A 22,994-nucleotide genomic window follows, 5' to 3' on the forward strand; every position below is an offset into this window, starting at 1 on the left:
GCCTCCTCTTTTTCAAGGGACCAAAAGTAATTGGACAAGGGACTCTAAGGGCTGCAATTAACTCTGAAGGCGTCTCCCTCGTTAACCTGTAATCAATGAAGTAGTTAAAAGGTCTGGGGTTGATTACAGGTGTGTGGTTTTGCATTTGGAAGCTGTTGCTGTGACCAGACAACATGCGGTCTAAGGAACTCTCAATTGAGGTGAAGCAGAACATCCTGAGGCTGAAAAAAAGAAAAAATCCATCAGAGAGATAGCAGACATGCTTGGAGTAGCAAAATCAACAGTCGGGTACATTCTGAGAAAAAAGGAATTGACTGGTGAGCTTGGGAACTCAAAAAGGCCTGGGCGTCCACGGATGACAACAGTGGTGGATGATCGCCGCATACTTTCTTTGGTGAAGAAGAACCCGTTCACAACATCAACTGAAGTCCAGAACACTCTCAGTGAAGTAGGTGTATCTGTCTCTAAAGCTGGGTTTACACACTGCAACATCTCAAACGACATCGCTGTAACGTCACCGGTTTTGTGACGCAATAGCGATGTTGTTTGCGATGTTGCAGTGTGTGAATCCTATCAGCGACCTGGCCCCTGCTGTGAAGTTGTAATCGTTACAAATCGTTCAGGACCATTCCTAGGTCCTTTGTTTCCCGCTGTGCAGCATGAAGTTTCAGTGTGTGAATCCTTTTCAGCGACTTTGTTAGCAACTTCCCTTTCAAAAGGCTGCTTATCAACGTCCCCAACAACCAGCTAGGTCGCTCTGCAGGTCCGGATCGCTGTTGAGTTGTTGGCCAGGTTTGCCTGTTTGAACGCTCACCAGAGACTTAGCAGAGACTTAGGGAGGTCGCTATTGCGTCACCAAACCGGTGACGTTACAGCGATGTCCTTTGCGATGTTGCAGCGTGTAAACCCAGCTTAAGTCAACAGTAAAGAGAAGACTCCATGAAAGTAAATACAAAGGGTTCACATCTAGATGCAAACCATTCATCAATTCCAAAAATAGACAGGCCAGAGTTAAATTTGCTGAAAAACACCTCATGAAGCCAGCTCAGTTCTGGAAAAGTATTCTATGGACAGATGAGACAAAGATCAACCTGTACCAGAATGATGGGAAGAAAAAAGTTTGGAGAAGAAAGGGAACGGCACATGATCCAAGGCACACCACATCCTCTGTAAAACATGGTGGAGGCAACGTGATGGCATGGGCATGCATGGCTTTCAATGGCACTGGGTCACTTGTGTTTATTGATGACATAACAGCAGACAAGAGTAGCCGGATGAATTCTGAAGTGAACCGGGATATACTTTCAGCCCAGATTCAGCCAAATGCCGCAAAGTTGATCGGACGGCGCTTCATAGTACAGATGGACAATAACCCCAAGCATACAGCCAAAGCTACCCAGGAGTTCATGAGTGCAAAAAAGTGGAACATTCTGCAATGGCCAAGTCAATCACCAGATCTTAACCCAATTGAGCATGCATTTCACTTGCTCAAATCCAGACTTAAGACGGAAAGACCCACAAACAAGCAAGACCTGAAGGCTGCGGCTGTAAAGGCCTGGCAAAGCATTAAGAAGGAGGACACTCAGCGTTTGGTGATGTCCATGGGTTCCAGACTTAAGGCAGTGATTGCCTCCAAAGGATTCGCAACAAAATATTGAAAATAAAAATATTTTGTTTGGGTTTGGTTTATTTGTCCAATTACTTTTGACCTCCTAAAATGTGGAGTGTTTGTAAAGAAATGTGACAATTCCTACAATTTCTATCAGATATTTTTGTTCAAACCTTCAAATTAAACGTTACAATCTGCACTTGAATTCTGTTGTAGAGGTTTCATTTCAAATCCAATGTGGTGGCATGCAGAGCCCAACTCGCCAAAATTGTGTCACTGTCCAAATATTTCTGGACCTAACAGATATATATATATATATATATATATATATATATATATACATACACACACACACACACACTGTATACAGTGCCTACAAGTAGTATTCAACCCCCTGCAGATTTAGCAGGTTTGATAAGATGCAAATAAGTTAGAGCCTGCAAACTTCAAACAAGAGCAGGATTTATTAACAGATGCATAAATCTTACAAACCAACAAGTTATGTTGCTCGGTTAAATTTTAATAAATTTTCAACATAAAAGTGTGGGTCAATTATTATTCAACCCCTAGGTTTAATATTTTGTGGAATAACCCTTGTTTGCAATTACAGCTAATAATCGTCTTTTATAAGACCTGATCAGGCCGGCACAGGTCTCTGGAGTTATCTTGGCCCACTCCTCCATGCAGATCTTCTCCAAGTTATCTAGGTTCTTTGGGTGTCTCATGTGGACTTTAATCTTGAGCTCCTTGCACAAGTTTTCAATTGGGTTAAGGTCAGGAGACAGACTAGGCCACTGCAACACCTTGATTTTTTCCCTCTTGAACCAGGCCTTGGTTTTCTTGGCTGTGTGCTTTGGGTCGTTGTCTTGTTGGAAGATGAAATGACGACCCATCTTAAGATCCTTGATGGAGGAGCGCAGGTTCTTGGCCAAAATCTCCAGGTAGGCCGTGCTATCCATCTTCCCATGGATGCGGACCAGATGGCCAGGCCCCTTGGCTGAGAAACAGCCCCACAGCATGATGCTGCCACCACCATGCTTGACTGTAGGGATGGTATTCTTGGGGTCGTATGCAGTGCCATCCAGTCTCCAAACGTCACGTGTGTGGTTGGCACCAAAGATCTCGATCTTGGTCTCATCAGACCAGAGAACCTTGAACCAGTCTGTCTCAGAGTCCTCCAAGTGATCATGAGCAAACTGTAGACGAGCCTTGACATGACGCTTTGAAAGTAAAGGTACCTTACGGGCTCGTCTGGAACGGAGACCATTGCGGTGGAGTACGTTACTTATGGTATTGACTGAAACTAATGTCCCCAATGCCATGAGATCTTACCGGAGCTCCTTCCTTGTTGTCCTTGGGTTAGCCTTGACTCTTCGGACAAGCCTGGCCTCGGCACGGGAGGAAACTTTCAAAGGCTGTCCAGGCCGTGGAAGGCTAACAGTAGTTCCATAAGCCTTCCACTTCCGGATGATGCTCCCAACAGTGGAGACAGGTAGGCCCAACTCCTTGGAAAGGGTTTTGTACCCCTTGCCAGCCTTGTGACCCTCCACGATCTTGTCTCTGATGGTCTTGGAATGCTCCTTTGTCTTTCCCATGTTGACCATGTATGAGTGCTGTTCACAAGTTTGGGGAGGGTCTTAATTAGTCAGAAAAGGCTGGAAAAAGATAATTAATCCAAACATGTGAAGCTCATTGTTCTTTGTGCCTGAAATACTTCTTAATACTTTAGGGGAACCAAACAGAATTCTTGTGGTTTGAGGGGTTGAATAATAAATGACCCTCTGAATAAACTTTTCACAATTTAAAAAAAAAAAAAAAAAAGAAATAACATTCTGTTTTGCTGCAGAGCATTTCACACTTCCAGGCTGATCTACAGTCCAAATGTCACAATGCCAAGTTAATTCCGAATGTGTAAACCTGCTAAATCTGCAGGGGGTTGAATACTACTTGTAGGCACTGTGTATATTATATTATATATATATATATACATATATACATACATACAGACATACATACACACGCATAAATACACACACACACACACACACATTTATTTTTTTTTAACTGTAAGAACTAGTACAATATTGTAATATGTATCCCAAAATTAAAAGTAAAAGTAAAATGGCAAAATTGCTGTATTTTGGTCCCTTCTCCTCCCCCCAAAAATAGAATAAAAAAGAGAATTTTGTTTACTTACCGTAAATTCTTTTTCTTATAGTTCCGACATGGGAGACCCAAACCATGGGTGTATAGCTACTGCCTACGGAGGACACACAAGTACTACACTAAAAGTGTAGCTCCTCCCTCCGAGCATATACACTCCCCGGATGACAAATCCAACCAGTTTAGTGCCAAAGCTGAAGGAGGACATCCACCCATAAGTAGAGATAAGAGTAAAACCCGGAATAACCGGAACTTCTGTCTACAACAACAGCCGGTGAAAACACACGGAACAAGAAAGCTGCCAACAGGCAACAGGGAGGGTGCTGGGTCTCCCATGTCGGAACTATAAGAAAAAGAATTTACGGTAAGTAAACAAAATTCTCTTTTTCTTTATCGTTCCTTATGGGAGACCCAAACCATGGGACGTCTCAAAGCAGTCCATGGGTGGGAAATAAACAGAAACTGAGAAGTAGGCGAAACCTAACTTCACAAATGGGCGACAGCCGTCCGAAGGATGCGTCTGCCCAAGCTCGCATCTGCCGAAGCATGAGCATGCACTTGGTAGTGCTTCGAAAGGGTGTGCAGACTAGACCAAGTGGCAGCCTGACAGACCTGCTGAGCCGTAGCCCAAGAGGCACCGACAGCTCTGGTCGAGTGCGCCTTAATCCCCGGCGGGGGAGGCATCTGAGAACATTGGTAGGCATCGGATATGGCCGACCTATCCAATGAGCTAGGGTCGGTTTAGAAGCCGAGAGACCCTTGCGCTGACGTGTGGTCAGCACACAAAGAGAGGTGCACCGCCTAAGAAACAGCGGTGCGTGACACATAGATCCGGAGCGTCCGCACCAAATCTAAAGCATGCAACGCTTTCTCAAAGCGATGCACAGGGGCCGAACAAAGGGAAGACAATGAAATGTCCTGGTTAAGGTGGAAAGGAGACACCACCTTAGGGAGAAGGCCCGGAGTTGGACGGATAACCACCTTGTCTTGGTGAAAAAAACCAAAAAGGGTGACTCCGAAGAGAGCACAGTCAAATAAGAGACTCTCCTGAAAGAAATTATGGCCACCAGAAAGACCACTTTCTGTGAAAGACTAAACAACGAAACCTCCCTAAGAGGCTCAAAGGGGGGTTTCTGTAAGGCCATGAGGACCAGAGTAAGGTCTCAGGGATCCAGAGACCGCCGGTAAGGCGGAATGATGTGAGATGCGCCCTGCATGAAGGTGCGCACCTGGGCCAGTCGGGCGATATGCCGCTGGAACAACGCTGACAGAGCCGAGACCTGTCCCTTGAGGGAATGAGGGACAGACCTAGCTGCAGGCCGGACTGTAGAAAGGACAGGATGGTCGGCAAGGAAAAAACGGCCAAGGAGCATGGCCGGAAGAACGACACCAGGACAGGAAAATTCTCCAAGTCCTGAGGTAAATCCTGGCCGAGGAAGACTTCCGAGCCTGAGTCATAGTGAAGATGACCTCGGAAGGAATGCCTGAAGCCGTAAGGATTCAGGGCTCAAGAGCCACGCCGTCAATCTGAGAGCCGCAGAATTGTTGTGGAAAACGGACCCTCTGAGACAACGTCTGGCCGGTCCGGGAGATGCCACAGCACCTCTACGAACAGACGGAGCAGGTTTGGGAACCAAGCTCGCCTGGCCCTGGGGCGATGAGTACGACCCGACGGCCCTCCATTTTGATCTTGCGCAGGACTCTGGGCAAGAGAGCTAGAGGGGGAAAACACGTAGGCCAGACGGAACTGGGACCAATCTGGAACCAGCGCGTCCGCTGCCAAGGCCTGAGGATCGTGGGAGCGAGCCACGTAAACCGGGACCTTGTTGTTGTGCCGGGATGCCATTAGATCCACTTCCGGAGTGCCCCGCCTGCTAAATTGACCAGAACACTGCCGGATGCAGGGCTCACCCGCCGCTGTCCACGGTTTGACGGCTGAGATAATCTGCCTCCCAGTTTTCTGCGCCTGGTATGTGGACTGCGGATATGGTGGACTCGGAGTACTCCGTCCACTGAAGGATATGTTGAACTTCCAACATTGCTAGGCGGCTGCGAGTCCAAGGACTACAGCCCTGATTTCTAGCACATTGATCGAGAGGGCTGATTCGGACGGAGTCCAAGTGCCCTGTGCTCGGTGGTGGAGAAACACTGCTCCCCAGCCGGATAAACCGGCATCCGTGGTGAGAATCACCCATGACGGGGCCAGAAAGGAGCGTCCCTGGTACAGAGGGAGGGGCCGAAGCCACCACTTAAAGAGAGCTCCTGGTCTGTGGCGACAGAGCCACCAGCCCGTGCAAGGAAGAAGTCCCTTGTCCCAACAGCGGAAAATGTCCAGCTGCAGGGGACACAGATGGAACTGGCAAGGGGAACCGCTTCTATTGACGCCACCATCTGACCCAGCACCTGCATGAGGTGCCTGATGGAATGACGGCGGAGACTCAGCAGAGAGCGAACCGCCAGATGAAGAGACTGCTGTTTTGACTAAGGGCAGCTTCACAAGTGCCAGCAGAGTCCCGAATTGCATCCCTAGGTACGTAAGTTCCTGGGTCGGGGTCAGAGTGGACTTGCAAGCGTGGCGAGAGTGAGCGAGACACTCCGCTGACAGTCTGCACTGGATGAAGCCCTGACTAGAAGGGCGTCCAGGTAAGGAATCACTACCAACCCCTGGAGGAGCAGAACCGCAACTGGTGAATAATGTTCCTCTCCGATTACAAAACGTAGCCAACGCTAGTGTGAAACTGCGAATGGCACATGCAGAGAGACATCTCTGATGTCGATGGATGCTAAGAAATCTCCTTGGGTCATTGACTGATCGCAGAGATTTCATGCAAAATTGCCGCACCTGAACATGCTTGTTGAGAAGCTTGAGATCCAGGTCGGAAAGCACCGTCCTTTTCGGGGACTAGGAAGAGATTTGAGTAGAAATCTCAGAACCGTTCCCAGTCGGGAACTGGTACAATTACTCCATTGGCCTGCAAGAATGCCACGGCCTGTGAGAAGGCGGCGGCCTTGGAGCAGGGGGGAGTTGTCAGAAAAAAATCTGTTTGGCGGCTGGATAGAATTCTGTTCTGTAGCCGTGGGAGAGGGTAACCCACACCCACTGATCGAAGACGTGTTGCAACCACACGTCGCCCAAGAGGGAGAGCCTGCCACCGACCAAGGACGTTACTGGCGCGGCCAGATAATCAAGAGGAGGCTGCCCTGGTGGCAGCAGCTCCTGCCGACTTAGGACGCGGCTTCATGCGCCAGTTGGTTTACGGACCTTGGCTGAGTTAGTGGACGAGGCCGAGGGCTTAGAGGTTGACCAGTTAGAGGAAACGAAAGGAACGAAACCTCGACTGGTTCCTGCCCTGGAAGGTTTCCTGGGTTGTGGCATGGAAGTACTCTTCCTGCCAAAAGCTTCCTTAATAATTTCATCCACTCTCGAAGCCACAGGAACCTGCGGGTAGCGAGGGAAGTAGCCGAGGCCACCGCAGTGCGGTGACAGTCTCCAGCTATAGGATGAAAAGACTGAAACCTGGAAGTTAAGGCAACCAATTCGGGCATAAAGGCCCTGGTGAGGGAATGCATCTCCTCCCGAGAAGCAGAGATGGCTTTGAGAGCCCGCACTGCTGCAAAAGATGGGGAGAACGAGGCCCCTGCCGCCTCATATATAGATTTGGCCAGAAGGACAACCTGGCGGACAGTGGGATCCTCAGAGAGGTGCTGTCAGCCACTGATACAACTGTCCGGGCTGAAAGTCTAGACCCCGGAGGGTCCACCCTTGGTGAATGAGCCCACTCCTTGACCACCATTGGTGGAAGGGGGAAACAGTCATCAGAACCACGCTCTGGGAAGCGTCTGTCAGGACAGGCTCTGGGCTTGGTCACAGTGACCTGAATGCTGGAGTGGATAAGGAACACACTCCTTGTTCTCTTAGGCAAGGTATACTGATTCTTTTCTGCCAAAGAGGGGTGCTCCCCTGATACAGGCGGATTGAGGTCCAGTACAAATATAATGGACGCAATCAAATCATTAGCATCTGCGTCACTTTCAGACAGATCAATAGGGTACATGGAGAGCGTCCGAGCCCCCAGTAAGTCAGAAGTACGCTTAAGAAAGCGTTTGTCAGGACAGGCCCTGGGTTTAGTCACAGTGGCCTGCTCTCTTAGGTGAGATAAACTGGTGTTTTTCTACCAAAGAGGCCCGTTCTTCTGACACTGGAGGGTTAAGGTCCAGAACGGAGTTAATGGATGCTATCAAATCGCTAACATCTGCATCACCATCGGTATCAATGGGGTACATAGACGAAGCGTCTGAGCCCACAGTAAGGGCATCCTCCTCGCCTTGTGACTCGGCCCGTGAGGCAGAGCCGTGGGACGAGGAAGGAGAGGAGTCCCTGCGTCTCCGTTTAGGAGGACGGGGTCTGGGATTAGGTGAAACAGACTCTGTTAGCTCTGCAGAGCGAGCTGGAGCAGCAGAGGCACCCTGAGAAGGGGGCTGATGCATGCTTAGCAGCGTCCGAGACAACTGTCCAATGGAGTCTGCAAAGGACTGGGAAATAGCATTGGAAAAAGATGCTACCCAAGCCGGGGGTTCAGCCTGGGGAAGACTCCAGGCTGAGGCACCACCACATTAGAACAGGCATTACAGTGCTCAGTTCAGGCAATATGAGCTTGCATGCAGTGCATATAGCGTACAGCCTTGGAGCTTTGCTCCTAGTGAGACATGCTGCTGAGGAGGAGGTTCTATAATAAAGAATTAACTCCTTCAGAATGCCTGAGAGTGTATAAAAGTGCACAGCCAGAGGTTGTGACTTACCATACCGCTATTATGTGTGCCCTCCGGATTCCAAGCCTGGACCCCCAGCCAGATATTCACTCCTTCTGCAGTGCAGCCAGCGCCGACCAGTGTACTAAGAACGCTGAGAAAATGGCGCCAGAGTGAGGGGGGGGGCGGGGGTTAACCCAGGAGCGGGAATCGGAGGGCTAAGGAGATGTACAGGGGAGGGAATCATCTCCTCAGAGAGGAGTGTCCTCCCCTGTGCAGAGCGGCCGGCGGGCGGCGCTGCAGTGTCCCCCTGCATGACTGACATGCAGGGGAACGAAACGAAACTAGGCCGCGGCTGAAGCCGGGGCCTAGAGTTATGCATGCGGCCGACAATCAGGCATCATCGGCGCGGTTCTCAGTAAAAACCGTGGAACCGGCCAGAAACACAGTAAAAAGCAGCATTATTAAAGTAAATCACTGTCCCCCCAATAAAGTGCCCCACATTGCAGAAGGACCCTCTGAATAACGTCTCTATACTTAGCTTTGAGACGCAGGGCCCAGTCCCTGGGTGGGGTGGGGGTTCAGTGCTCCGTCCAGCAGGGTCCTGCAAAAGGGCTGCGGATGGAGGCCGGTCTCCTGCAAGGCAGTGAGAACCGTGTTGGCTCTAACTTCAAGCCAGAGCCCCTAAGGGATGGTGAAGGAGCGCGGCATGAAGGGCTCCTGCCCTGAAGTCAACCTTAACAGCACCGCCGCACAGGGGGGGTGAGAAGGGACATGCCGGGGGTCCAGTGGACCCGCTTTTCTTCCAAATCTTTAGAAAAAAAGAAAAATCAAAAGAGGATGCATGTGTGTGTGTGACCTCCTGAACACAAAGCATGAAACTGGTTGGATTTGTCATCCGGGGAGTGTATATGCTCGGAGGGAGGAGCTACACTTTTAGTGTAGTACTTTGTGTGTCCTCCGGAGGCAGTAGCTATACACCCATGGTTTGGGTCTCCCATAAGGAACGATAAAGAAAATAGATTAGAAAAACGTATAGACCCCAAAATGGAAACTGTGGAAACTAAAGCTCATAAAGCATAACAAGATCAGATACAACTTTAACGACCAAAAAATATATAGTTATAGCAGAAAGGAAATATAGAAATCAATGAGGGGCCCGCATATCACTGAAGTAGGTGGGGTTGATACAATGGGAATGATGTCGTAAATTATCATCACTGGTGAAAACTTACCTAACAAATATTAACCAGTTATATACAGTATATCAAAATAGTGAGTACACCCCTCACATTTGTGTAAATATTTTATTATATCTTTTCCTGGGACAGCGCTGCAGATCTGACCCTGTGATACAATGTACAGTGTCAGTGTGCAGCTTGTATACAATGTACAGTGTCAGTGTGCAGCTTGTATACAATGTACAGTGTCAGTGTGCAGCTTGTATACAATGTACAGTGTCAGTGTGCAGCTTGTATACAACGTACAGTGTCAGTGTGCAGCTTGTATACAACGTACAGTGTCAGTGTGCAGCCTGTATACTACGTGCAGGGTCAGTGGGCAGCTTGTATACAACGTGCAGTGTCAGTGGGCAGCTTGTATACAATGTACAGTGTCAGTGTGCAGCTTGTATACAATGTACAGTGTCAGTGTGCAGCTTGTACACAATGTACAGTGTCAGTGTGCAGCTTGTACACAATGTACAGTGTCAGCGTGCAGCTTGTATACAATGTACAGTGTCAGCGTGCAGCCTTGTACTGTATACAATGTACAGTGTCAGCGTGCAGCTTGTATACAATGTACAGTGTCAGTGTGCAGCTTGTATACAATGTACAGTGTCAGTGTGCAGCTTGTACTGTATACAATGTACAGTGTCAGCGTGCAGCTTGTATACAATGTACAGTGTCAGTGTGCAGCTTGTATACAATGTACAGTGTCAGTGCACAGCTTGTATAACACTGTAAATGTGGTGTCCTCTAAATAACTCAAAACACAGCCATTAATTTCTAAACCACTGGCAACACAAGTGAGTACACCCCTAAGTGATAATGGCCAAAGTGTGCCCAATTCACCATTTTCCCTCCCCGGTGTCATGTGACTCATTAGTGTTACAGGTCTCAGGTGTGAATGGGGGGCAGGGGTGTTACAGTCGGTGTTCTCTCTCACACACTCTCTCATACTGGTCACTGGAGGTTCAGCATGGCTCCTCATGGCAAAGAATCCTCTGAGGATCTGGAAAAGAAGGGAATTTTGTTTACTTACCGTAAATTCCTTTTCTTCTAGCTCCTATTGGGAGACCCAGACAATTGGGTGTATAGCTTCTGCCTCTGGAGGACACACAAAGTATTACACTTTAAAAGTGTAACCCCTCCCCTCTGCCTATACACCCTCCCGTGCATCACGGGCTCCTCAGTTTTGGTGCAAAAGCAGGAAGGAGAAAACTTATAAATTGGTCTAGGGTAAATTCAATCCGAAGGATGTTCGGAGAACTGAAACCATGAACCAAAGAACAATTCAACATGAACATCATGTATACACAAAAGAACAACAGCCCGAAGGGAACAGGGGCGGGTGCTGGGTCTCCCAATAGGAGCTAGAAGAAAAGGAATTTACGGTAAGTAAACAAAATTCCCTTCTTTGTCGCTCCATTGGGAGACCCAGACAATTGGGACGTCCAAAAGCAGTCCCTGGATGGGTAAAAGAATACCTCGATAAAAAGAGCCGAAACGGCCCCCTCTTACAGGTGGGCAACCGCCGCCTGGAGGACTCGCCTATCTAGACTGGCGTCTGCCGAAGCATAGGTATGCACCTGATAGTGTTTCGTGAAAGTGTGCAGACTAGACCAGGTAGCTGCCTGACACACCTGCTGAGCCGTCGCCCGGTGCCGCAATGCCCAGGACGCACCCACGGCTCTGGTAGAATGGGCTTTCAGCCCTGCAGGAAGCGGAAGCCCAGAAGAACGGTAGGCTTCAAGAATCGGTTCCTTGATCCACCGAGCCAAGGTTGACTTGGAAGCCTGCGAACCCTTACGCTGGCCAGCGACAAGAACAAAAAGCGCATCTGAACGACGCAGTGGCGCCGTGCGAGAGACGTAGAGTCGGAGTGCTCTCACCAGAACTAAGGAGTGCAAATCCTTTTCACATTGGTGAATTGGATTAGGGCAAAATGAAGGTAAGGAGATATCCTGATTGAGATGAAAAGGAGATACCACCTTAGGGAGAAATTCCGGGACAGGACGCAGAACCACCTTATCCTGGTGAAACACCAGGAAGGGGGCTTTGCATGACAGCGCTGCAAGCTCCGACACTCTTCGGAGTGATGTAACTGCCACTAGAAAGGCCACCTTCTGCGAAAGATGTGATAAAGAGACATCCCGCAGCGGCTCGAAAGGTGGTTTCTGAAGAGCCGTTAGCACCCTGTTAAGGTCCCAGGGTTCTAGCGGACGCTTTTAAGGTGGGACTATGTGGCAAACTCCCTGCAGGAACGTGCGGACCTGCGGAAGCTTGGCTAGGCGCTTTTGAAAAAACACGGAGAGCGCCGATACTTGTCCCTTGAGAGAGCCGAGTGACAAACCCTTGTCCATTCCGGATTGAAGGAATGAAAGAAAAGTGGGTAAGGCAAACGGCCATGGAGTAAAACCCTTATCAAAGCACCAGGATAAGAAGATTTGCCAAGACCTGTAATAGATCTTGGCGGACGTTGGTTTCCTGGCCTGTCTCATGGTGGCAATGACATCCTGAGATAACCCTGAAGACGCTAGGAGCCAGGACTCAATGGCCACACAGTCAGGTTGAGGGCCACAGAATTCAGATGGAAAAACGGGCCTTGAGACAGCAAGTCTGGACGGTCTGGAAGCGCCCACGGTTGACCCACCGTGAGATGCCACAGATCCGGGTACCACGACCGCCTCGGCCAGTCTGGAGCGACGAGAATGGCGCGACGGCAGTCGGACCTGATCTTGCGTAACACTCTGGGTAGCATCGCCAGAGGAGGAAACACATAAGGCAGTCGAAACTGCGACCAATCCTGAACTAACGCGTCCGAAGCCAGAGCTCTGTGATCTTGAGACCGAGCCATGAATGCCGGGACTTTGTTGTTGTGCCATGACGCCATGAGATCGACGTCCGGCGTTCCCCAGCGGCGACAGATCTCTCGAAACACCTCTGGGTGTAGAGACCATTTCCCCGCATCCATGCCCTGACGACTGAGAAAATCTGCTTCCCAGTTTTCTACGCTCGGGATGTGAACTGCGGAGATGGTGGAGGCTGTGGCTTCCACCCACTGCAGAATCCGCCGGACTTCCTGGAAGGCTTGACGACTGCGAGTGCCGCCTTGGTGGTTGATGTATGCGACGGCAGTGGCGTTGTCCGACTGGATACGGATCTGCCTGCCCTCCAGCCACCGATGGAAAGCCAATAGGGCTAGATACACTGCCCTTATCTCCAGAACATTGATCTGAAGGGAAGACTCTATCGGAGTCCAGGTTCCCTGAGCCCTGTGGTGGAGAAAAACCGCTCCCCACCCTGAGAGGCTCGCGTCCGTGGTGACCACAGCCCAGGTTGGGGGTAGGAAGGATTTTCCCTGCGATAGAGAATTGGGAAGGAGCCACCACTGAAGAGACGTCTTGGTTGCAAGGGAAAGAGAGACGTTCCTGTCGAGGGAAGTCAACCTCCTGTCCCATTTGCGGAGAATGTCCCATTGGAGTGGCTGCAGATGGAATTGCGCGAAGGGCACTGCCTCCATTGCTGCCACCATCTTCCCCAGGAAGTGCATGAGGCGCCTCAAGGGGTGTGACTGACCCCGAAGAAGAGATTGCACCCCTGCCTGCAGAGAAAGCTGTTTGTCCAGCGGTAGCTTGACTACCGCTGAGTGAGTATGAAACTCCATCCCGAGGTAAGTCAGTGATTGGGTCGGTGTCAACTTGGATTTCGGGAAGTTGATGATCCACCCGAACTGCTGGAGAGTCGCCAGAGCGACGGTAAGGCTGTGTTGACACGCCACCCGAGAAGGGGCCCTGACTAGGAGATCGTCTAAGTAGGGAATCACCGAGTGGCCCTGAGAGTGTAGGACCGCCACAACGGATGCCATGACCTTGGTGAAAACCCGTGGGGCTGTCGCCAGGCCGAAAGGCAATGCCACAAACTGAAGGTGTTCGTCCCCGATGGTGAAACGTAAGAAGCGTTGATGTTCGGGTGCGATCGGCACGTAGAGATAAGCATCCTTGATGTCGATCGATGCTAGGAAGTCTCCTTGTGACATCGAGGCGATGACCGAGCGGAGAGATTCCATCCGAAACCATCTGGTGCTCACATGTCTGTTGAGTAGTTTGAGGTCCAGAACGGGACGGAATGATCCGTCCTTTTTTGGCACCACGAACAAGTTGGAGTAAAAGCCGCGACCACGTTCCTGAGGGGGAACGGGGATCACAACTCCCTCTGTCTTCAGAGCGTCCACCGCCTGAAAAAGTGCGTCGGCCCGAGCGGGGGGCGGAGAGGTTCTGAAGAAACGAGTCGGAGGACGAGAGCTGAACTCTATCCTGTAACCGTGAGGCAGAATGTCTCTCACCCATCGGTCTTGAACATGTGGCAACCAGGCCTCGCAAAAGCGGGAGAGCCTGCCACCGACCGAGGATGCGGCTCGGGGATGCCGAGAGTCATGAGGAGGCCGCCTTGGAGGCAGTGCCTCCTGCGGCCTTTTGGGGGCGTGACTTGGACCGCCACGCATAGGAGTTCCTCTGGCCTTTCTCCGGCCTGCTGGACGAAGAGGATTGGGGCTTGGCGGAGGGACGAAAGGACCGAAACCTTGATTGTATTTTTCGTTGCTGAGGTCTCTTAGGTTTGGATTGGGGTAAGGAGGAGTCCTTTCCCTTGGATTCCTTAATAATCTCATCCAATCGTTCGCCAAACAAGCGGTCGCCAGAAAACGGCAAACCGGTTAGGACCCTCTTGGAGGCCGAGTCTGCCTTCCATTCGCGCAGCCACATGGCCCTGCGGACTGCCACAGAGTTAGCGGATGCCATCGCTGTACGGCTAGCAGAGTCTAGGACTGCGTTCATGGCGTAGGAAGAAAAAGCTGACGCTTGCGAAGTCAAAGACACAACTTGCGGAGCAGAATTACGTGTGACAGCATTAATCTCAGCCAGACCAGCTGAGATATCTTGGAGTGCCCACACGGCTGCAAAGGCCGGGGAAAAAGACGCGCCCGTGGCTTCATAGATGGACTTCACCAGGAGCTCTATCTGTCTGTCAGTGGCATCCTTTAGCGATGAGCCATCTGCAACCGATACCACAGATCTAGCCGCCAATCTAGAGACTGGAGGATCCACCTTGGGACATTGAGCCCAACCCTTAACGACTTCAGAGGGGAAGGGGTAACGCGTGTCAGTGAGGCGCTTAGTAAAGCGCTTGTCCGGAACCGCTCTGGGCGGTTCTCTGAAGTTAGAGTGATCGAAAAACGCACTACGTGTACGTTTGGGGAACCGAAACTGGTGTTTCTCCTGCTGAGAAGCAGACTCCTCTACCGGAGGAGGCGGGGGAGAAAGATCTAGCACCTGGTTGATGGACGAGATAAGATCATTTACTAAGGCGTCCCCTTCAGGTGTATCAAGGTTGAGGGCGACGTCAGGGTCAGAGCCCTGAGCTGCGACGTCCGCCTCGTCCTCCAGCGAGTCCTCAAGCTGGGAACCCGAGCAGCGTGAAGAAGTCGGGGAAGATTCCCAGCGAGCCCGCTTAGCCTGTCTAGGACTGTGGTCCGGGCAGGAGTCCTCCACGTGAGACCTAGGGCCCAACCTGGGAGCACGCTGCGGTGCGGACCGAGAGGGGCCTGGAGGCGACGATCCAACAGGGGCCGGGGCCTGTGTAAGGACCGGTCTGGACTGCAGAGCTTCTAGCAGCTTGGCAGACCATTTGTCCATAGACTGAGCCATGGATTGTGAAAGTGACTCAGAGTTTCTCAGCAAAAGAGGCGAACTCTGTCCCTGCCGCCTGGACAGGGGGAGCAGGGGGGTCTACATGAGCCGAGGGGCCCACTAGTGACCGAGGCTCCGGCTGAGCAAGCGAAACAGGGGACGAGCATTGCTCACAGTGAGGGTAGGTGGAACCCGCAGGTAACATAGCCCCACAAGAGGTACAGGCCGCAAAAAAACCCTGTGCCTTAACAGCTTTGCTCCTTGTGGACGACATGCTGTTGTCTCCTAGGAGAGTGATCACTGAGGGTATATGGGAAGGGTATACAGCCCGACCGAACAGAAATATATATATATAAATACGTATCTATTCCGGCACCCTAGGGGGACCAGCACCGGGTGACCGGTGTGGCTTACCGACCGCTAAAAAGCGGAATGTGTGTCCTCCAGATTCCCTGCCTTAGGTCTCCCCGAGCTGCAGAGCTCTTCCCTGAGAATCCTCCACCGGCAGAATGCCAAAAAATGGCTGCCGGAGCTCTCAGGGGAGGAGTGGAGCCGTGGGCGGCGCCAGGAAAGTGCGGGAATCTGGGGTCCCCACAGTGATCAGTGAGGGGGGAGGAAACATACAGGATGCTCCGGCCCTCACATCCGACGTCAGGTCGGCCGTCCCGCCCTTACCCCTGACAGGCAGGCCCGGGGGCGGGATTTTTGCTACTAGGGCGCGCTGAAGCCGGGGACTAAATTTAAGACCGCGCCCGACAAGCAGGCGCGGCCGGCGCGGAAGTCCGCCGGCCTTCTGAATTCAGCAGCTGCTGCAGCGTCCGGGAAGAAGGTGCGCTCCCTGCACAGTCCCCTATGGGGACACAGAGTACCTTAGAGTTGCAGGGCCCGGTCCCTGAGGATGAATAGACTCCGGTCCGGCAGATTCCTACAGGGGCTGCGGAGGGAGCACGGTCCCAGTAAATGGATGACCGGTCAGGATCCCACTTCTCCCAGAGCCGCTAAGGGATGGTGAAGGAGACGGCATGAGGCTCCGGCCTATGTACCCGCAATGGGTACCTCAACCTTAACAACACCGCCGACGTAGTGGGGTGAGAAGGGAACATGCCGGGGGCCCCGTGGGAGCCCTCTTTTCTTCCAACCGATATAACTAATATGAGAATGCATGAGTGGATGTGTGCCTCCTTCCACACAAAGCATAAAACTAACTGAGAAGCCCGTGATGCACGGGAGGGTGTATAGGCAGAGGGGAGGGGTTACACTTTTTTAAGTGTAATACTTTGTGTGGCCTCCGGAGGCAGAATCTATACACCCAATTGTCTGGGTCTCCCAATGGAGCGACAAAGAAAAGAATTGTTGCTCTACATAAAGATGGCCGAGGCTATAAGATGTCAGCACCCTGACACTGAGCTGCAGCACGGCGGCCAAGACCATACAAAGATATAACAAGACAGGAGACAACTCAGAACAGACCTCACCATGGCCGACCACAGAAGCTGAGTGTACAAGCTCAACGCCATAACTAGAGGTCGTCTCTTCAGCATAAGTGAAAATATATAGTGTGCACTCACTCTTAATAGGGTAGCTCAGAGGTGCTAGTACTGTGTAGGGGGCGTAGACATAGCATATACATATGAGTGCTGCACATTGCAGAGGTTACAGGAGTGGGGGGGTCCACCTGTCAGCGGTCAGACCATACGCCGCACACTGCAGAGGTTACAGGGGTGGGGGGTCCGCCTGTCAGTGCTCAGACCATGCACCGCACACTGCATTAATTAGTTTGCATGGCTGTCGTCCCAGAAGGAAGCCTCTTCTAAAGATGATGCACAAGAAATCCATAAAAAGTTTGCTGAAGACAAGCAGACTAAGGACATGGATTACTGGAACCATCCTGTGGTCTGATGAGACCAAGATAAACTTATTTGGTTTCAGATGGTGTCAGCATGTGTGGCGGCAACCAGGTGAGGAGGCCATAGACAAGTATATCCTGCCTACAGTCAGGCATGGTGGAGGAGGGTCATGGTTTGGAGCTACATGAGTGCTGCCGGCTGTAGAGGGCTACAGATCACTGAGGGAACCATGAAAACCAACATGTACGGTGACATACTGAAGCAGAGCATGATCCCCTCCCTTCATACTCCAACATGATAATGACCAAAAACACCTCCAAAACCACCACTGCCTCGCTAAAGAAACTGCGGGTGAAGGTGCCAGATCAGTCTCCAGACCTAAATCCTATTGCGCATCTGTGAAGCCTCCTCCAAATGGAAGGTGGAGGAGCACAAGGTCTCTAACACCCACCAGCTCTGTAATGTCGTCATGGAGGATAGAAGAGGATCCAGCGTCTTCTGTGACCTCCATGCCAAGGAGAGCTAAGGCCTTGCTGGATGATAATGGTGGCCGCACAAAATATTCACACTTTGGGCACAAGTTGGTCATTATCACTTAAGGGTGTACTCACTTTTGTTGCCAGCGATTTAGACATTAATGGCTGTGCTGATTTATTTAGAGGACACCGGATTTTCCCTGTTATACAAGCTGCACATTTACACTGTACATTGTATACAAGCTGCACACTGACACTGTATACAGGCTGCACACTGACACCGTACATTGTATACAAGCTGCACACTGACACTGTACATTGTATACAAGCTGCACACTGACACTGTACATTGTATACAAGCTGCGCACTGACACTGTACATTGTATTCAAGCTGCGCACTGACACTGTACATTGTATTCAAGCTGCGCACTGACACTGTACATTGTATTCAAGCTGCACACTGACACTGTACATTGTATACAAGCTGCATACTGACACTGCACATTGTATACCAGCTGCACACTGACACTGCACATTGTATACAAGCTGCATACTGACACTGCACATTGTATACAAGCTGCATACTGACACTGCACATTGTATACAAGCTGCACACTGACACTGTACATTGTATACAAGCTGCACACTGACACTGTACATTGTATACAAGCTGCATACTGACACTGCACATTGTATACAAGCTGCATACTGACACTGCACATTGTATACAAGCTGCACACTGACACTGTACATTGTATACAAGCTGCACACTGACACTGTACATTGTATCACAGGGTCAGATGTGCAGTGTTGTCCCAGGAAAAGATATAATAAAATATTTACAAAAATGTGAGGGGTGTACTCACTTCTGTGATACACCAGTGTGCATTTTGGTACCTGTGGGTCAGTGTTTATCATTACTATTCTGCTTAGCTTCATGGCAGGCAGCTCCAGGTGTAGTGGGAATATTTGCCCCTGCAGCCGCTGTGTGACGTCCTCCTTCCAGGGGGCGATGCTCTGCAGCGTGTGGTGCGACAGGAACGTGGACACATGGTGGAAGAAATCTGATGTCCCATGAATGTGTTCTTTGCCCTGTGTCAGTAAATAAGCGGCAAAACCATATATTAATGCCATAAAGGGGCAGATTTTGTCCCTGCCGCCTCTACAATCATAGTTCTCCTACCTTGTACTTCTGCATTTTGATATCTTTACGGGCCGGCGCGTTTCGGGGCGAGACACAGACATACAGTGCCAATCCCTCTGCCCGCCACATCTGCTGGAGTCCTATTACCTGGAAGGGGACATCGCCCTCATAGTGGGGGTTCAAAGGAACGACCTAGGGTAACAGAGGACATTCTGAGTACGTGATGCTGGATATTGGGCTGGAGGAGGAGGGTGCACTTATCTTTCTTACCAGGGAGAGGAGCCAGACGAGCAGAGCATTGTAAGCATTGGCCATGGGAAGTGTGGAGTGGCTGCCGTGCTGCCCTGGCAGGAGAAGCTGCCCGCAGCTGGACAGCCAGACGGTGAGGAGTAAGGTCTCCGCGTCGCTCCTTGGTGGCAAGGTGGCAATCTCACGGGTGTAGGAGGCTTTCTGTGGAGACATAAGACAGCTCCTTCTTACTGCATATATTAGGACACATAAAAAACCCGTAATGGACGCTGCCATTCAAGACATAAAATATATAAGAGGCAGAAGTAACACACAACACAGTATTCTATTTTTTATTAGTGCTCGGCAGTTAAACATGGCAGTTAAACAGGGCAGTTAAACAGGGTAGTTAGACAGGCAAGTAAAAAATGTCACATTTTTCAAGTTGAAACTGCATTAGGAAGCGTTCCTTTTTTGAGGACGTTTACAGTTTCCTGAAGTGATTTTTGATAGTTTTTAAAATATTTTTGAAGAGTTTTTCTTCCTGATTTTTTTTTTTTTGCAGCTTTTTGATTGAACAGTGCCTAGTTTGGGGCATTTTCTTTCAGGGGCCACTTCTAAAAAATGACGTGCACTTTTTCTCCCCCCTCAGGCCTTTTTTTTTAAAAAAAAACCCTGCATGTGCACATAACCTTAAGGAGTATTCTAAATGTACAAAGAGCCATCTTTGGTCCAACCTCTGGGATCTCCACGATCCTGAGAATGAAGTGGATGCAGCACTGCGCCCCCTGCTGGGTGGCCGGAGGAAAAACAGTAAAGAAGATCTAGCATTGAATCTCTTAATTTTGGGGTCAAAGAGATCAGACCCTAACTGATTTAAATCCATTTAACTCATTGTGCACACTTCTTGTATGGGGCAGGCTCAGGAGTCAAGCCTGCTCTGTCCAGCGCAGGCATCCACTTCTGCTCCGTCCAGCGCAGGCATCCACTTCTGCTCCGTCCAGCGCAGGCAGCAGTTCCCGCTCCATCCAGTGCGGGGTATCCATTCCCGCTCCGTCCAGTGCGGGGTATCCATTCCCGCTCCGTCCAGTGCGGGGTATCAATTCCCGCTCCGTCCAGTGCAGGATATCCATCAAAACTACAATTTGTCTTGCAAAAAGGCTATGTAGCCAGAAAAAAAATGAAAAAAAAAAAAAACTTATGACTTTTGGAAGAAACAGATGAAGAAAACGACAGAGGAAAAAAAAAAAATACCATTTTTTCAAAGTTTTTCTATGGTTTTCCATCAATGGTCGAACTGATCCCTTGAACAAAGGGGCCCGAAAGGTTTTTTATATGGAGTGAAAGAAGCATGGTCTATGGAGGTCCTGATCACTGATAAGCCCCCCTTCAGTCTCGGATCACATGTTGTGGGAGACCTATTACAGTAACTCCTCGTCTTTTTAAGGTGGTGGAGCCTGTCTTCCCATGCCAACTATAGATTTTGTTAAACCGATCCGTGCGCTGTTGTTGTCTCAGTCCTGCTGGTGATTGTATTACTTTGTGCAAGGAGTTGTTGTTTCCTCCCTGCTCTTGTTTTCCTCCTAAGCGCATTTTATCTTAGAACTCTGTGTGTGTGTGTGCCGTGAAATACAGATTTGGTTTCCCCTGTTTGTCTATTTCTGTTGGCTTTGTCATCCCTGCCCCAGTCCTCCCCAGGGGTTGGGGGGAGGGGGGAAGGAGGCTGATCAAGGAGGGCGGCCCAGATATCCCCACCATCAGAGGTAACTCTGGGATTAGGAATAGCTATCCTGAGGGACATTCTAGGAGCCCATGTCCCCTGCTCTCCACCCACACAGTTACACTTACCAGATGGACCAGCGCTGGAGTTTCCTCCGCCATCGGCTGCCGGCCGCTCACAGAGCGCTGAGGTTTCATCCCCTCTATCTGGAGCTGTGTATTCCGCCTGCTTTGTTGTTCCCTGTGTTGCTTTTCTCTCTGCGATTGTTCCTCTGTGCTGCTGTGAGTAAATAAAACATATTTGGTGCGGTCGGGGATATTCTCTGCCCCAAAGCCCTAAGGGTTTATGCAAAGTTTCTCATTACCTACGGCTTTTCTGTGGATTTTTGGCGTCCCCACTGCCTTTCCTTGGACTTTCTTCTTTCGCTGCTCCATCTCTGAAGCTGCCGTCCTTCTCTGGCATTTCTTTGTTGTACTGACGGGTATCCACCTCCACGTCTGGTCTGTGCTGCTGATGGGATCTGATCTTTTTGGGTACCCCAGAACTGCGGGCGACAAGCGGACGAGCACGATGCTCCGGAGGTGGCGAACGAGGTCCCATCTTACTTGTGCGCAGCACACGAAGTAATGAACTTTTCCCGGTGTGCATTGACCTGCAGGATAAAGGTGCCTTCATTAATTATATGGGAACCCTTTTACATCTCATTCTTATGTTATTCCTGCACTGATCTTATCAAGGGTATAAAGAGGCTACAGTGCCTTGCGAAAGTATTCGCCCCCCCCCCCTTGAATTTTTCAACCTTTTCCCACATTTCTCGCTTCAAACATAAAGACAAAAATGTTAATGTTCTGGTGAAGAATCAACAACAAGTGACACAATTGTGAATGAGAACGAAATTTATTGCTTATTTTAAACTTTTGTAAAAAATAAATAACTGAAAAGTGGGGCGTGCAATATTATTCATCCCCTTTACTTTCAGTGCAGAAAACTGACTCCAGAAGTTGATTGAGGATCTCTGAATGATCCAATGTTGTCCTAAATGACTGATGATGATAAATATAAGCCCCTGTGTGTGAACAAGTCTCCGTATAAATGCCCCTGCTCTGTGATAGCATCAGTGTTCTGTTTATAGCGCAGAGAGCATCATGAAGACCAAGGAACACAACAGGCAGGTCCGTGATACTGTTGTGGAGAAGTTTAAAGCCGGATTTGGTTACAAAAAGATTTCCACAACTTTAAACATCCCAAGAAGCACTGTACAAGCGATCATATTGAAATGGAAGGAGTATCACACCACTGCAAATCTACCAAGACCCGGCCGTCCATCCAAACTTTCATCTCAGACAGTCGATCAGAGATGCAGCCAAGAGGCCCATGATCACTCTGGATGATCTGCAGAGATCTACAGCTGAGGTGGGAGAGTCTGTCCATAGGACAACAATCAGTCGTACACTGCACAAATCTGGCCTTTATGGAAGAGTGGCAAGAAGAAAGCCATTTCTCAAAGATATTCATAAAAAGTTTTGTTTAAAGTTTGCCACAAGCCACCTGGGAGACACCAAACATGTGGAAGAAGGTGCTCTGCTCAGATGAAACCAAAATCGAACTCTTTAGACACAATGCCAAACTATGTATTTGGCATAAAGAAGGGAATTTTGTTTACTTACCGTAAATTCCTTTTCTTCTAGCTCCAATTGGGAGACCCAGACAATTGGGTGTATAGCTATGCCTCCGGAGGCCACACAAAGTATTACACTAAAAGTGTAAAGCCCCTCCCCTTCAGCCTATACACCCCCCGTGCTGCCACGGGCTCATCAGTTTTGGTGCAAAAGCCCGAAGGAGGAAAAAAAATTATAAACTGGTTTAAAGTAAATTCAATCCGAAGGAATATCGGAGAACTAAAACCATTTAACATGAACAACATGTGTATACAAAAACAGGGGCGGGTGCTGGGTCTCCCAATTGGAGCTAGAAGAAAAGGAATTTACGGTAAGTAAACAAAATTCCCTTCTTCTTTGTCGCTCCTTATTGGGAGACCCAGACAATTGGGACGTCCAAAAGCAGTCCCTGGGTGGGTAAATAATACCTCATAATAGAGCCGTAACGGCTCCGTCCTACAGGTGGGCAACTGCCGCCTGAAGGACTCGCCTA

The 22,994-nt window shown here is 49.9% G+C and overlaps 1 protein-coding gene across 5 annotated transcripts in view; it reads right to left on the bottom strand.

Annotated features, from left to right (window-relative positions):
• LOC142245479 (dynein axonemal assembly factor 8-like) overlaps nucleotides 1–22,994 on the bottom strand; it is a 145,957-nt gene that overhangs the window by 106,880 nt on the left and 16,083 nt on the right. For 4 of the 5 annotated variants that reach the window (XM_075318208.1, XM_075318205.1, XM_075318207.1 and 1 more), the window contains exons 8-12: nucleotides 21,208–21,495; nucleotides 20,972–21,122; nucleotides 19,166–19,345; nucleotides 18,935–19,087; nucleotides 18,649–18,843 (exon numbers count right to left, since the gene is read on the bottom strand). In XM_075318208.1, the coding sequence (XP_075174323.1) occupies nucleotides 18,649–18,843; nucleotides 18,935–19,087; nucleotides 19,166–19,345; nucleotides 20,972–21,122; nucleotides 21,208–21,495 (967 nt within the window). The remainder of the gene's footprint in view (nucleotides 1–18,648; nucleotides 18,844–18,934; nucleotides 19,088–19,165; nucleotides 19,346–20,971; nucleotides 21,123–21,207; nucleotides 21,496–22,994) is intronic. The other variant, XM_075318209.1, reaches the window with a different exon arrangement.

The sequence above is a fragment of the Anomaloglossus baeobatrachus genome, chromosome 7, assembly GCF_048569485.1.
Source record: "Anomaloglossus baeobatrachus isolate aAnoBae1 chromosome 7, aAnoBae1.hap1, whole genome shotgun sequence".
NCBI classification, from domain to species: domain Eukaryota; kingdom Metazoa; phylum Chordata; class Amphibia; order Anura; family Aromobatidae; genus Anomaloglossus; species Anomaloglossus baeobatrachus.